The sequence below is a fragment of the Aquarana catesbeiana genome, linkage group LG03, assembly GCF_042186555.1.
Source record: "Aquarana catesbeiana isolate 2022-GZ linkage group LG03, ASM4218655v1, whole genome shotgun sequence".
NCBI lineage: Eukaryota > Metazoa > Chordata > Amphibia > Anura > Ranidae > Aquarana > Aquarana catesbeiana.
This window is the reverse complement of record NC_133326.1, coordinates 329,937,155-329,950,698: the sequence shown is the minus strand read 5'-3', so window position 1 is coordinate 329,950,698 and position 13,544 is coordinate 329,937,155. Positions and strand designations below refer to the sequence as shown.

At 46.1% G+C, this 13,544-nt stretch overlaps 1 protein-coding gene across 2 annotated transcripts in view; it reads right to left on the bottom strand.

Annotated features, from left to right (window-relative positions):
- Nucleotides 1-13,544, bottom strand: part of ITFG2 (integrin alpha FG-GAP repeat containing 2) — a 76,577-nt gene that overhangs the window by 19,837 nt on the left and 43,196 nt on the right. For both annotated transcript variants that reach the window (XM_073620496.1, XM_073620497.1), the window contains 2 exons: nucleotides 13,074-13,168; nucleotides 9,620-9,673 (listed from right to left, as the gene is read on the bottom strand). In XM_073620496.1, the coding sequence (XP_073476597.1) occupies nucleotides 9,620-9,673; nucleotides 13,074-13,168 (149 nt within the window). The remainder of the gene's footprint in view (nucleotides 1-9,619; nucleotides 9,674-13,073; nucleotides 13,169-13,544) is intronic.

Below are 13,544 nucleotides of genomic sequence, written 5' to 3'. Positions count from 1 at the left end.
CAGCATGCCAAATCATGCTGAAGTGTGGAACAGCCAATCCTCGCAGAGCTGCTGAAGAAAGGAGTGGGGGTGGGAATTAAAAAATACTGCATGTCTTAGGCTAGTGCACGAGATATGTAAATCACCTGTCACTCACAGCAAGGGGGAGGATTTGACAAAGTTTTTCTCAGTTTGTCAAGATTTATCTCACTGAACAATAAAAGAGGATTGCTCAGAGCTGGATTAACTCTGTGTGGCAAGACTGGGCTCAAATGATAGGAAATCTTATACTCTACAGTATGATATCCAAAAAAAAAAAAAAATTTCGGGTTTACATCCACTTTAAGGAGCATCTACCCCGGAGGTGGAGAGATCCTTTGGAGGGATTTAAGCCATTCTGCAAGTGTGGCAGGGGGTCATTGCAAACCCTGAAATTTAAAGAGATTCCAGCTACTGGTCTGTAGAAACCTTAAAAAAAAGGTAAGAACACCCTCCATCTGTCTAATAATTTTCTTGTTAAAGGTGGGTCTCTGGTGGATTCACAGTTGGTATAGACCACAGTTCTACAAATTCTTAACTGAAAAAGAAAAAAAGTTCCAACTCTTTTAGGTGGGGTCCAGGACCCTTCGGGGTGCTTCCAGTCCACCTGGACTATACAGGATGCCAGAAATGGGTCCTGGATGGGAAATATTTCCCTACTATTTGTGCTGTGATCCCTTTAAGGGAGAGTTCAAGAGATGTGTTGCATATTTGTGGTTCACACCCATGGAGGGCGAGTAGTTCTGGGTTAGTCCAGTTTTGAAGAGGACTGATTTACAGTTCTCTCAGGATTGGCAAGTCCTCATTTACGACCCAAAATTCAGAGGTTCAGAAAGACTGAGAGGGAAAAAGCATCCAAACCCTGATGCAGCTGGTTTGTGACAATTGGTGGGCAACACAGCCATACAAGCCTTTTGCTGCACAAACTGAAAATTAAAGGACCATTTTTAGATATCCTGGGTCAGAGCGGCACAAGCCTTGCAAACCTCTGAAGGCATCATGAAGGAGGTAGTCGAAGCCCTGGCACAAGCTACAGTGGTCCAGCAGCAGGCCTCTGTGGAACCCAACTGCTGCCATGAGGAAGCCCAGGTACACCACGACTAGACCACGGGGTTACCGTTACAAGCTCAGCAGACTCGGGCAGAGCAGCTGGAGGTGCAAAGGAAGTATGTCTAGGCTCAGATGGATGCACGGATCGGCTGAAGAATATTGTTACTCCTAGCAACCGAGCTACAGTGACTGCTAGCAAATTTTTTTTCCCACAAAAGCTTACACCGCATTATGATGTGGAAGACTTCTTGACCAAGCTTGTACGGCTGTGAGAGGGGTGGCCTCGGGACCAGCCTCATCGCTGACAGTTCCAAGTTGGAAACCAGCTGGCTGTGCTAATACCATCAGTAGAGAGTAAGATCTTGGCCAGGTGGCAGGAGCCTTTTGATGCGGTAGAGAAGATTGCTAAGGTTAATTCCAGAGTACACCAATCTGGGAAGTGAAAGCCATACCAAAGCCACCACATGAATCTTAAAATCATGGAAGGGCCGAGAGCATGTAGCTACTCTGGCTGCGGTTAGTTCTAAGCCCCCTGTAGGGGTGAAATTAGTCCCAGTTGCCACCCCCCTGCCCAGGACACAAACTCAAAAGGAGTTCTTACAGAGGAAGAGAATTTTTTTCAGAACTGCCAGGTCTTACCAAGGTGACTAAACATGACATTGTCATGGAACTTAAGGATAAGGTCAGAGTAAAACCTTATCCCATTCTTCAGGCACACAGGGTCAGAGAAAGTTTGGAAGCTGCTGGCCAGTAACCATGTAACTACTATGCTGGAACGCTATCATTGAGGAATCACAAAGTGAATGGTCAAGTCCATCTGTGTTGGTACCGAAGCCCATACCTTTAACTATGAAAGCTAGAGAAAAGACTGCATTTTTCAACTTAGAGGGCCACTTACAATGTAAAAGAATGCCATTTGGGTTGCATTCTGTCCCAGCTACTTTTTTGAAGACAATGGATAGGACACTACACCTTCAGAAATACACCTATGTATCTAGACAACATTGTCATCTTTAGTACAGACTGAAAGCTCCATCTTCCCTTAGTGTTGGACTCTCTAAAGGAAGAAGGGTTTAACAATAATCCAAAAACAGTGTTATAATGATGGATGAGACCAAGTATCTAGAATACATTGTTGGTAGGGGTTTGGTGAATCCCCCGATAAATAAAGTAGAGGCTAATTCAGAGTTGGCCTGGCCCCAAAGAAGAGCGTCCAAGCATTTTTGGACATAGTTGGGTTTGTCCCCAAATTCGCGACCATTGCTGCGCCACTTATTGACATGACAAAAGGGTAAGAAGCCAGTCGTGGTCAAGTGGAATGATAGGGTTAAAGAGGATATTCTAGAGGTTAAAAAAACCTTTGTGCTAGTATCCAGTGCTGGTTGCTCCAGATTTCTCTAAGGCCCTGGTGCTCAACCTGCGGCCCTTTGGCACCTTCTGTGCAGCAATCCCTCAGGGTTCCTGTAGGCACCCATCTAGGTTTCCCTATTGAAATCTCATGCAATATGTCCGCAGTCTAATTGAATATTCACAGAATTATATGTGCGACCATTTGGTGATGATGTGGGCTGCACTTTAGGCCCTCCATATTATTATTATCATACAGGATTTATATAGTGCCAACAGTTTGCTCAGAGCTTTACAAAAATTAAAGTTACGTACCGGTAACGTCTTTTCCTGTAGTCTTTCAGGACAGCCACAATAGAGAGATAGTCTCCTCCCCTTCCTCTGGAAACACTGCGCCAGCCCATAAAATCTCTCCTCCCCTGCCAGACCTCAGTTCTTTCAAGAGTACCTCCGGCCGCTGGGGAGACACAAGAACACATTAATAACATACCAATCAATATCATTACCATATTGCGTTCTGGTCTTTAATAAGACCCCCCCAAGCTTAGGGTGGGTAACTAGGGCTGTCCTGAAAGACTACAGGAAAAGACGTTACCGGTACGTAACTTTAATTTTCCCTTTCCGTCATTTCAGGACAGCCACAATAGAGAGGATAATCGAGCACTTACCAATTAGGGTGGGACTACAGCTTGCAGAACTTTTCGCCCAAAAGCCTGCTCACCTGCCGCCACCAGGTCCACTCTGTAATGTCTAACGAAAGTGGAGTAGCTGGACCATGTCGCTGCCTTGCATATTTGCTCTGGCGTTGCTCCAGCCTTCTCTGCCTGGGAAGTTGCCACTGCTCTGATGGAGTGTGCCTTTATGCCTCTAGGGACCTCCTTCCCTGCTAAAGAATATGCCTGCCCAATAGCTAATCTAAGCCACCTGGCAATCGTGCGTCGGGACGCTCTGAGACCCTTTCTGGCCCCAGAAAGTAAAATAAATAGAGAATCAGACTTCCTTATTGTCTTAGTCATCTCTAGGTATTGTAAGATACACCTCCTTACATCTAAAAAATGAAATCTTAGTTCCCTTTCACCTCAAGGATTGGGACAAAACGAGGGTAGAACTATTTCCTGGCTTCTATGAAAGCCTGACGCCACCTTAGGCAAAAAAGCTGGATCAGTCTTAAGGACTATCCTGTCTGGCAAAATAACACAAAAAGGAGGTCTAATTGATAACGCCTCAATTTCGCTGACCCTCCTGGCAGTTGTTACTGCAACTAAAAATACTGTTTTTAGGGTAAGTTCCTTTAACAGGCACTTGTCCAATGGCTCAAAGGGACTTCCCGTAAGGCTCTGTAAAACCAGAGATAGGTCCCACCCGGGAAAGGGAGGACCCCTGGTAGGTCTCTGTCTTGACAGTGCCTTAAAGAATCTGACCACCCATGGATTGGTAGCCAGAGACTTCTCCAGGTAAGCACTGAGTGCTGAAACCTGACTTTTAAGGGTAGCTACAGATAAACCCTTGTCCGCTCCACACTGCAGAAATTCCAACACAGCTACGGGACTCTGCACCGAGAAGGAGTTTTCTATGCACCATTTGTTGAAAAGGAGCCAGACCTTTTTGTAAATCTTACGGGTCTCCTTTTTCCTACTGTTGAGGAGGGTAGAGATCAAGCTCTCTGAAAACCCCTTGGATCTTAATATACCCTCCTCAGTAGCCAGGCCGCTAATTTCCACTGCTGCACCTGTGGGCAGAGGACTGGACCCTGCGACAGAAGATCCTTTCGAGGTGGAAGGAAAAGGGGAGGTTCCGCTGCTAACTGACTGAGGATTGAAAACCATGCCCTTTTCGGCCAATGTGGAGCTACCAGAATAAGAGAGGTGCTCTCTAATTGAAACTTCCTCAGAACCGCCGGTAATAGTACCGGAGGAGGGAAGGCATAACATGTCCTGAAATGCCAACTCTGAGATAATGCGTCCACTCCCAGTGCTCCTTCCCCTGCGTTTAGGGAGAAAAAACAGGGGGTTTTCGCGTTGTCTTTTGAAGCGAAAAGATCCACTTCCGGGGGTCCCCATTTCTCGGATATGAGATTGAAAACCTCCTGGTTGAGGGCCCAATCTCCTTCCTTTAGACTCCTCCGGCTGAGAAAATCTGCGATTATATTCCTCTCCCCTCTCAGAAAAACCGCTGAGAGTGAGAGAGTGTTGGACTCGGCCCAGCTTAGAATGTCTTCTGCTAGGGCCAGCAGACTTCCGCTCCTGGTGCCTCCCTGCTTGTTTATATAGGCCACGGTGGATGAGTTGTCCGACCGTACCTGTACATGGTGGCCCTGGAGTTCCTTTTTGAAGAATCTGAGGGCTAGGCCTACTGCCCTCAGCTCTTTCCAATTGGAAGACCTCTGTAGCTCGTCGCCCTTCCATGTGCCCTGCGCTAGAAGGGATCCCAGATGTGCCCCCCAGCCCTTGCCACTTGCATCCGTGGTTAGGATCTGTGGGACTGGGATGAGCCACAGACGTCCCTGTGACAAGTTCACTTCCTTCCTCCACCACCAAAGAGATCTCTTTATTTGATGGGGAACCTGTACTAAGGTGTCTAGATCCCTCTGACTGTGGTCCCATACTCTTAGTACATATGATTGTAGGGGGCGAAAATGTAATCCTGCCCACTGCACTGCTGGAAGAGTAGAAGTTAGAAGGCCTAATGTTGACATTATGGACCTCTTGGACACCAGATGGTTGCACTGGAGGGAGAGAACTGCTCTGTCCAGTTTTAGAATTTTTTCCCTTGGAAGAAAAACTCTCGAGAGCGTAGTGTCCAGCAGGTACCCCAGGTACACAATGCGCTGTGAGGGAATGAGACTGGACTTTTCTAAGTTCAGCAGCCACCCCAAACCTGTTAGAACCCTCTTGGTTAGATCGAGGTCTCTGATCAACTGTTCTGGGGATACTGCAAAAAGAAGCAGGTCGTCCAGATAGGCTATAACTGATACCCCCTGGAGTCGCAGGAAGGCCAACGCCTCTGCCAGTACCTTTGTGAATATGCGGGGCGAGGAGGATAGCCCGAAGGGCAGCGCTTGAAACTGCAGATGCAGTATTGTGCCCTGCAGGTCTACTGCTAAACGGAGGAACCTCTGGGAGGTTTCTGCGATAGGGACGTGTAAATATGCGTCTCTGAGATCCAGAGACACCATATAACAGTTGTGTGGTAGCAGGGCCCTGACCGTAAAGATTGACTCCATGCGGAACCTTTTGTAGCAAATTGACCTGTTTAAGGGTTTTAAATTCAGAATCAGTCTGAATTTTCCCGAGGGCTTTTTCACCACAAATACGTGGGAATAGAACCCCTCTCCTTCCTGCCCCTTTGGTACTCTGTGAACTACGTTCTGAATCTCCAGTTCCTTCAGGGCGTTCACCAAAGCTTCGGCCCTTGCTGTGCAGCTGGGAAGCTTCGTAACAAGGAACCTTTGCGGGGGTGGTCTTGAGAATTCCAAGAGATACCCCCTTCTTATGACCCCCAGGATGAATCGATTGGGTGAGAGGGTCTCCCACTGTGGAAGGAAGGCCCCCAGTCTTCCTCCCACCGTCCCTAGAGAGTCATTGATCTTTACGGGCCTTCTCAGGAGGGCGAAAAATCGCCCCTCCTCTGCCCTTGCCTCTTTGGCCCCAAGTTTTCTTCCCTTGCTTGGGAGATTCCTTGCCTTTTTTCGGACGAAACCCCTTTCTCGTCTGAGCTGGGGCTTTCCTCTTAGGCGGAAAGGACTTCTTTTTGTCCGCTGTACGGTCTAAGACCGTCTCTAAACCAGGGCCAAAGAGTAGATCACCTGTCAGGGGTATCCCGCACAATTTGACCTTGGAGGCGGTGTCCCCCGGCCAAGTTTTCAGCCAGAGCGCTCTTCTGGCCGAATTCGCCAGCGCCGCTGATCTGGCCGACATACGGACTGACTCTGCTGAGGCGTCTGCAATGTATGCGATTCCTCGCAGAATCGTGGGGAACGAGGCTAGGATAGTCTCCTTGGCTGTGCCAGCTTCAATGTGCTCCTGAATCTGGAAAAGCCAGTGCTCTAAATTGCGGGCTACGACCGTAACAGCCATTTCTGGCTTTAAGTTACCCACAGTTGAGTCCCACGTCTTTTTTAGAAGTGAGTCTATCCTTTTGTCCATGACATCCGACAAAGCCCCCATATCCTCGAATGCCAGGTCTGTGTGTCTAGAGACCTGAGAGAAGGCGGCATCCAACTTGGGATTTTTATTCCAAATGGACGCTGGATCCTCTGAAAATGGAAACCTTCTCTTAAGGGAGCTAGAAAAGAAGGGTTTCCTCTCAGGATCCTGCCACTCCTTCTTAATCGTTTCCACCAGCACTTCATGTACTGGAAAAACTTTTCTTTTTTGATCTCCCAAGCCCTTATACATAAGGTCATGGAGAGATAGGGGTTTTTTATCCTCGTGTATCCCGAGGGTTGTATATATTGCCCCCAAGAGATCTTCCACCTCATCCAGGGACAATTTATACCTGGAGATTTTCCTGGACTCCCCGTCCTGGTCCTCCCCTTCTGATTCCTCATGGGAATCAGACGTGCCACTGTCCGGTTGCCTCTGCTCCACCCCGGAAGGGCCTGACATCTCCTCTGCCATAACTAAATTGGTAGATCTGGCAGGTGCAGAGCCCTGAGCATGAGGCGGGGTTGTGTCCTGCTGAATGGGTTTAGAGGGAAGCTTGAACGTCTCAAAAAAGGTTTTAAAAGATGAAAAGGTGGATGACAGCTCTTTCACAGAAGCTGCCAACCCAGACTGCTGTTCAGATTCCCTTTCCTTAACCAGGGAGTCTATGCACTCTTTACACAAAACTTTAGTCCATGCTTCCCCCAAACTGTCTCTACAAGAGGCACACTTCCTTTTAGAGACATGAGTGGACTTTGTTTTTTCTGTAGATTTCTGAAAATACATACAAAAAAACCATATTACTTCCAGCAAGTTTAAGTGGAAACAACCCTGGGGGTGTACCAGATCCATCTTAAGGGAACTGCGCTCACCCCCCCACCCCCTGACCACCCAGGGGGACTGCCCTCCCTCTAAGTAAGGAACCATACAAGAGGGAGAGCAACCTTAGATAGAGAGGACCCCTCCCCAGGGAACTCTTACCTTTGGAAGGCTGGAGACAGCGTCCGAATGAGCTGCAGCATCTGCCTCAGACATGACTGCAGGTGGTTGCCTGTGTAGAGTCTCACACTGTGTACATGTGAAGCGACTCACTCCAGCCTGAGCCCGGCCCCCTATCAGCCCCGCGACCCGGAACCGGAAGTCGCGGTTCAAAGGGAAAGCGTCCGCCCCCCCGCCGGAAATGACGTCACCCGTCGTCCGGCCCGCTGGTTCCAAATTTTGCGGCCTGTATGGATACAGGGGAGAGCGGACTGTCTCCATGCTGCGGCCCTGTGGACGCGATACGGGTCCCCCACGACCTGATGCCGCGCTCGGCAAGGAAGGGGTGGCTTCAGCTGCGGTATGTACCGCCACTCTTCATCCTGGAAGCCCCTGCTTCCCTAGGGATGATTTTCTTAGAAGAGGCCACAGTCTCCCTGACTGCACCCGGCCTGGTTCCTCTGCACAGTGTCTCCCCACCGGAGGAAACACTAATAACTGAGGTCTGGCAGGGGAGGAGAGATTTTATGGGCTGGCGCAGTGTTTCCAGAGGAAGGGGAGGAGACTATCTCTCTATTGTGGCTGTCCTGAAATGACGGAAAGGGAAATTTAGGCAGACATTATAGTTACAATACAGCTTGGTACAATAGGAAGAAAGTTGATTAACGTTGCTCTACAGAATTTAATTGTTCAAACAGATGACTCCAGCAAAGGCTTAGGTGCAGTTATGTCATAAGAGGTCAATGGGGAGGAACACCAACCCATTAGCAGAAAGTCGAAAGACAATCACGGAGTGAAATTATTCGGTGGTGGATCGAGAAGTTTTGTCTGGAGTCAGACCATGCACCACTGACCTGGATGAGGCAGAAAGAAATACACGAAAAAGCCAGGGTACCCAGGTGGTTTCTGGCATTACAAGAGTTCAAGTTTGTAGTAGAGTACAGACCAGGAAAGAAACACCAGAAAACGGATGCCCTCTAGGCTACACTGTAGGGTGGCCCAGTGTGCCACCAACTCCTCCGTCAAGGCAGAGCAGGGGGCTAATGTACCGGACACCAGGACTGAGTCATATATTTCCCTACAATTTGGGTTGTGGTCCCTTTAAGGGAGAGTTCAAGAGATGTTTTGACTAAGGGGTTCTTACTCATGCAGGGTGGGTACAGCTGGAAGGAAGAGGACCAATTTACAGTTCTCTCAGGGCTGGTAATTCCTCAATTGGGATCCGAAGCTCAGAGAGACTTTGGGTGGTAAAGAGCCTCCAAACCCTGATTACAGGGACTTTGCCCCCAAAAGGGTTACAAAAAAAAAAAAAAAGCAGGTCAGAGACTGTAGTTCCATGTGGTACTTGTAAAGAAGCAGCAACGGCTTAACAGTGCTCTGTTGCACAATGGCAGGAAAGCGTGCAAAACAAATACGCAACACACTAACCCCAGCTGATGATATCAGCTCTCCGTCCCTCAGACTTAACCATTCCCACAGTGAAACCATTGGAATTGGGAAATTTTAAAGGTGCCTAGTGATGTAATAGTGAGATAGCTCAGTGTTTCAGGCCAAATGGCCTTAATCAGAGAGTGAGTCTTCAGAGAAGGGATCAAGCACAGACAATGCCACAGCGGATAACTTTTCCTAGTACATGAAGCCTGGAAGGCACCACAATACAGAGCCCAATATCAAAGGGTAACATTACAGGTTAGCCATGAACGTTCAGTCCAGCGGGGTCCACGTACAGCACTGCGAAGTCAGGCTTAGTATAGGCGGATCAGGATAGTGCTATGTAAAGACCGCTCAAGCAGCAATGCAATGGGAAATCTTGATTAAAGTCAACGGAAGAAAAAAGTTTAGCCAAGACTGGCTAGTCCTTCTCAGTAGGGCTGAAGAAAAACATCTATCCTACTAGGGCACCAGTAAAATTAACTTTTAGACTGGATAGGTAATGCTAGGCAAGATCAGGGATTATACAAGCGCTGGCCAACAATTTTTTTTGTCATTATCCAATAATACTGTAGATGGCAGTATATGTATTATATATAGCCCTGATCTAATACAGATTAGCGTTAGAAAATATCAATATGTCTACTCACCATCCAGTGTACAGAGTGCAAACAAACCAGCTTCATTGTTCCCCACACCCGGTCCTAAACAGAAGACATTTCTGAATTAAACATCACATAAAATGACAAATACCGAGTGTTAAGTCACTGTTGCCAATACAATTTGAACATAGCACCAGGTCAGTCCCTTTTCTCTTGATCACTTACTAAACATACTGTATGTTTGAATGTCCTACTCCTCCCCTCTATGATGAGTCGCATAACATCAAGCCAAGCTGAGAGTAGGCTAGAGACATTTTTCTCCATGCCAAAAGGAACCTGGGCAACCTAGATGCAACAGATGAGAGATGTAGTGCAATGCCATACTGAGTGGTCAGTTAAACCTTCAAAGACAAAAAAATGATAACTACTGGAAAGTGATCATCAAAATCAGCATAGATGGAGACACGCAAAAGTAGAAAACGCTAGGACAAGAAATTGCAAACCACTAGACCAAAAGACTGAACTACCATTCCAGCATGACAACTAATGGACAGAAGCACTGACCATCACTTCGATCAGGGGATGACTACTTGATCCATGGATTGACAAACACCATTACAGCCAAAGAGCAGCCACCACAAACCAGAAATGACCAGCTATACAGCCACTTAAAATGTACCACACTACAGAGAAACTGAACTTTGGAAGCTCTGCCCAAAAAAGACAGTTAAGCAGGCCATAGACAAGTCAAAAAACTAAAATTCTCTCAAATGAAAATGGCTCATATGATTGTGGCATAAATTGTTTTTTTTTTTAGAAAAATCAAAACACAGCATGCTGGATCAGGCACTTTTGATTGGGACACGAAAATTGCTTGACGCAGCTGGCACGCTAATGATGCGAAAAACAAACAATTTGATAATCAACACAGATTTTGTTGGTTTTTTGACTCGTCTATGGCCTGCTTTAGAGGGTAAAAGACTAGTCACCAGAATTGCCTGTGACCTCCCAACAGCTAATGTTTTCCCATTACTGATTCAGCATACCTGGTTCTGCACTGTATATCTGTGTGGAGGGCAGCAGCCATCTTGGTAGAGCCATCTTGGCAGCACAGATGTGACATCACTAAATGTCCCGGGACTAATAGTCAGGGGCAGCAATGCTGCTGAAAATATACAGCGATGCTGCAGTAAGTACAGAAGTGCCTAGGCACCCTCAAATACCAGAATGCGCACTGCTATTTCCAGAAGTTATTCAAGAAGGACCTTTGCTTTTAGGTACAGAGTTGGATCCCGAATGTAGGACAAATCTGTAAATATTTTACACGTACATTCTATGGGAATTCAAGGGGATGTACCAGGAAGAAATTCATTATTTGCGACCAATAACCTAGCGTATTGTAAAATACTGTTGGAAATTATTATGACATATGTAACAGAGTGACAGAGTGGTGCCCACTACATAATAAAATCACTTGTATTGAAAACAGAAGCAAAGCAACGAAAGAGTGTATAGTCTCATCACCTGTAAAAGCATACGGCAGCACTATTCCACTGCACAGTTGCCTTTATTTGTCCAGGAAATGCCGAAAAGGCTCTCCAAGAGCCCAGTGTATTGGAATTAAATACGCAGAGCTTGAGTAATGCGTTTAGTTACTAAAGTTAATGAAAGGTAAATAATATTTTACAAACAAACAATGTTTGATGTGCAGTACATGCCATTTCACAAAAAGTAATTTTTCACACAACCCTGCACTAGTTATTTGCCCCTTGACATTGTTGGTGACATAAATCCTACCTGTTAAAGTTTAATTCCTAAAAGTGTACTGGCACAGAACAGATAGAGCCGACAAGGATTTGTGCATTCTGTCGGGGGGAGGATGAGGTGGCAAGGAGAGGTTCATTCTGAATGCTGGGGTCACAGCAGACAACTATCAATCTGGAGGGAGGGGAGTGTTAGATGGACTAGCAGATTTAGATACACTAAGAAATTGAGACCAACCTCCAGCTAACACTGCAATTATACAAGCAATTAAAGCACGAGTTATTTTTCCTTTTTGGATAAAGGTTTTACAGGATTAAATAAAAATTCATCATTGTAAGCAACCCTGTCAGTGGTAAATGATTTGTCTCAACATTCTGTTACATTGGCAGGACAGCTTGTTCTTTTGTAAAGCAGACATACTGGCCAGATTACTAGATGAAAATAGAGGAAAAAAGGCCTAAAATGAAAACTAATGCAGTCATCACAATTAAGAATTGGTAAACTGCAATATAAAACGTTTGCTTTTGGTTTTAATCACTTGCCTACTGGACACTTTTACCACCTTCCTGCCCAGGCCAATTTTCAGCTTTCAGCAATGTCGCAATTTAAATGACTATTACGCAGTCATGCAGTACTGTACCCATGACATTTTTTTCACACAAACAGAGCTTTCCTTTGGCTGGGTTTTTTTATTTTTTGCTAAACAAATTAAAAAAAAAAAAATTAAGTGATTTCCTAGTTTCTGTTATAAAATCTTGCAAACAGGTAATTTTTCTCCTTCACAGATGTGCACTGATGAGACTGCCCTGGTCATCGGGACGTCTTATGACACCCTCCCAGAACTGGACAACCAGGCTGTAGCTGTCATTTTGCTATAGCGCAGTCGGCAAGTGGGTAATACCGCTTTACACTGACTTCTTAAAGTGGTTGTACACCCTACCCTGTACAACCACTTTTACCTACAGGTAAGCCTATATTAAGGCTTACCTGTAGGTGCTGGAAGTAGCTCTTAAACCTCCACGGTTTAGGAGATATTTACAAAAAAGCCGAGCGCCGATGTCATTGGCGCATGCGCACTTTAGAAAGGGCACATTGTGCCGTTTCTAATAGGGTTCATGCCATGACTGGCGGCTCCCTGCGCGCGGGAGTGACGTCACGCGACTCCGGTCAGTCACAGAGCTGGAAGGTGGACGCTTGCTGCTAGTGGGGACAACGGTGACATTGCGGGCTCTGGTTTCAGGTAAGTGACACATAATGGGCTACTATGCGATGCATAGTAGCCCATTATGCTTTACCTTTGCAGGGAAATAAAAAGAGGAAGTAAAATTCAACAGGGTTTACTTCCTCTTTAACTTGGTGATTGTTCTGTGCCTAATTTGGGATGCAAAGGGCAGTTACAAATTTAGTGTAAAATTGCTCCTTGTTGCCATTTGTATGCATCAGGTCGCAAACATTAAATCACCTTAGCTTTTGAGGAAGATTGCTGCAAACAGAGTAAAAATCCTTTGCATTTCTTTAGCATGATTTTTAGTGGCTGCAATAAATAGGTTCCAAACACTGATAAATGTGCCCAATTTGTCATCATGATCACTTTTACCCAGAAATTTTTTTTTTACGTTGGGCCTCAAGAATCAGCAAAGGTAAAATTTTATTTTGAATGGCAACTGCATTATTAATGACACCAGGCTGAGCATTTTTGTTTAAATTCAAGGAAAACCTACAAGCTATACATACCCACCCTGCTTGATGCTGCCAATGAGGTGTGTAGAAACATTTTTATTGTGGATCCGGCCAGATGTTTGGTGGAGGATTACATCTCTTGAAGAAAGGTCCCTAAGGACAGAGAAAAAAAAACGGCATGGTTTGAAAAACAACATGGGAAGGAGAAAAGGATTTTCTGTATGTGGTTACATTAATGGCTCCAGGGCATAATAAAGGCTAACTTAAAGCAAAAGGTCAGCCTATTACTAAGCCTAAATCTGCTCCCATTCCCAATCTAAATCCTATACTATCTACCCTGTAGACTGAAGATGCTTATACTCACCTATTTTCTCAGAGCACTCTGGTCCTGTCACGAGATCGGCTCCCAGTGGTGGCTCCAGGGAAGAGGAGGGACAGGCACCAAACAATGCCCCATAAGCCTAGGGGTGACATCACTGCCCAAACATTGCAGTTGTCATCGCTGAACTCACTCCTTCCCTGAAGCCGG